Source organism: Helicoverpa zea, chromosome 14, assembly GCF_022581195.2.
Source record: "Helicoverpa zea isolate HzStark_Cry1AcR chromosome 14, ilHelZeax1.1, whole genome shotgun sequence".
In the NCBI taxonomy this organism is placed as follows: domain Eukaryota; kingdom Metazoa; phylum Arthropoda; class Insecta; order Lepidoptera; family Noctuidae; genus Helicoverpa; species Helicoverpa zea.
The window spans coordinates 8,127,573-8,129,797 of record NC_061465.1 but is presented as its reverse complement, the minus strand read 5'-3'; the positions used below and the strand labels follow the sequence as shown (position 1 = coordinate 8,129,797).

General features: G+C 46.0%; 1 protein-coding gene across 1 annotated transcript; it reads left to right on the top strand.

The window, feature by feature from the left end:
• LOC124636412 (loricrin-like) lies at positions 1 to 1,571 on the top strand. Its single transcript, XM_047172496.1, has 2 exons — positions 1 to 62; positions 137 to 1,571. Exons 1-2 carry the CDS (start codon positions 51 to 53, stop codon positions 1,364 to 1,366), a joined length of 1,242 nt encoding a protein of 413 aa, XP_047028452.1. The 5' UTR covers positions 1 to 50; the 3' UTR covers positions 1,367 to 1,571.
• The last annotated feature ends 654 nt before the right edge of the window (positions 1,572 to 2,225 follow it).

The window sequence follows — 2,225 nt, the reverse complement described above, 5'->3', positions numbered from 1 at the left end:
TTGTAGCCGTCAACACAAGTTCACTGGTGGCCAGCGATTAGCTAATCACAATGGCTACTTTTGTAAGTATTTCTAACTAAGAAAACAAATGACAGTTAAGTACGAATGAAATACTAAATGATTCCTTTCTTTCCAGATGAAAGTGACTTGCTTAGCCATCCTATTGAGCAGCACTCACGCCGGATACCTTCATGGGAATCACCATCATGCACCGCCTAGCAGCTTAGGATCTGGTGGATACCATTCCTACGCACCCAGCTTCTCACCTAGCAGCTTCCCTGCTGGATCATTACCGTCGGCTACATACTCCGGAGCGGGATTAATAGGCGGTGGCCACTCACATGGCAGTGCCGTCCTGGACTCTTCACTGTCTGGATCTCATGGCCACCACGGTCTTGGTGGAGGATCAGGAATTATTGGCGGTGGCGCTGTCCTCGGCGGATCGAGCCTCGGAAGTTCCGGACTGGGTGGATATGGATTCGGTCACGGTGGATCCAGCCTTGGAAGTGGTGTTGGGCTCGGGGGAGCAAGTCTAGCTGGTGGTGCCATTGGCGGCGGTGTCATTAGCGGTCCCGCTTTCGCCAGCTCCATTGGAAGTGGAGTTATTAAAGGTTCTGGATTATCGGGTGTCGTAAATGGCGGAGGTGTTATTGGCGGTCCTGGTTTCGCCGGTGGCGCCACTGGAGGTGGACCCGGATTATCTGGTGGCGCAAATGGTGTTTTTGGCGGTCCCGGTTTCGCCGGTGGCCCCATTGGTGGCGGTGTTATTGGCGGTCCTAGTATCGGTGGTGACGCAATTGGCGCCGGCGTCATTGGTGGTCCTGGTTTAACTGTCCCTGGAGGTCAATCCCCACCACCCGGCGCTAAAGCTCCAGTTATCGAAGAAATCCATGGTCTTGCCAACGGTAATGGTGCTCCTACTCAGTACCGCGTCCGTGAAGAACCCTACCAAGTCTTTAGGGAGGTGACCCACAGAGTTCCACAGCCCGTGCCTTACCCCGTGCCCCAGAGAGTTGAAATCCCCGTACCGCAACCCTACCCCGTTCAAGTTCCAGTTGTCAGGAATGTTCCCGTGCCAGTCGTGAAGGTTCAGCAAGTCAAAGTAGACAAGCCGGTGCCCTACCCTGTTGAAAAGATCGTGAAGGTCCCTTACGAGAGAGTTGTAGAGGTGCAGGTTGACAACCCTGTGCCAGTAGAGAAGATCGTTAAAGTGCCAGTCGTGAAGGTAGTCAAAGTGCCCGTCCCCGTTGTGAAGACATACGCCGTACCTCACGTGAAGACTGTGCACCACCAAGCCCACCAGAGCCACGGCCACAGCAGCCACGGTAGCCACGGTAGCCACAGCAGCGGTTGGTCCAGCTGGTAATCCCTAACTGGATGACCAAAGACCCCTGTACATAGTATAATCGTCACAAACCTAGTCCGGTCTATTGTAAATATAGTCGCTTCATAGCTCATCGTGAGGCTGCAATCTAGGGTGATAACTAAGTCATTAATTTAGGTGAACATACTTGGTGTATGTTCTTGTAATGTTTGCTGTAAATAGTAACGTTATGCTCTGTAAGTTTAATAAAAAAATATCCAAAGACGCTTTAGTTTTATTTTTCCTTTTTACTACAATGCACACAAAGTCGAATAATGAATAGTGAAAATATTTTAATTCTGCCGTAATAAACAGAATAGAAAAAACAAGTCCAATACTATATTACAAAGTCTAGATCATACACAAGTCTAAAGTTTAGATATGATTAAATGGCATTCACCTACCAAGTTTCTGTATTCAACTAAATGGCAATAAAGCCGTTATTTTCAAAACCATGAATCAAAATAAACAGAAGATGCAAATGTCTGGATAATGACTGAAGTTATTTGCGATGATATCAGACAGTAACATTACCTACTAAATAAAAATTAGGAAAGGGCAGGATGACGTTTACAGTTGAGTCAGATATAACTGAAATAGCGAAGCTCATTTGCATTACAAGACGACCTTTAATCAGATAGGAATGATATCTAGGCATTCTTTATAATATGATAATAAGCCATTTATATCTATTTCCCGCATATCTGCATAATGACAATAAACTGATAGCCATTTAAATTATTTATTGATTGTGTAACACAATACAAGATTGATTCTACAAATGCCAACGACCACGTGGGTTGACTTGTCATTTATAAAAGGTGTCCAAGAGACCTCAAGAATGATAAACTATTCTCATTTT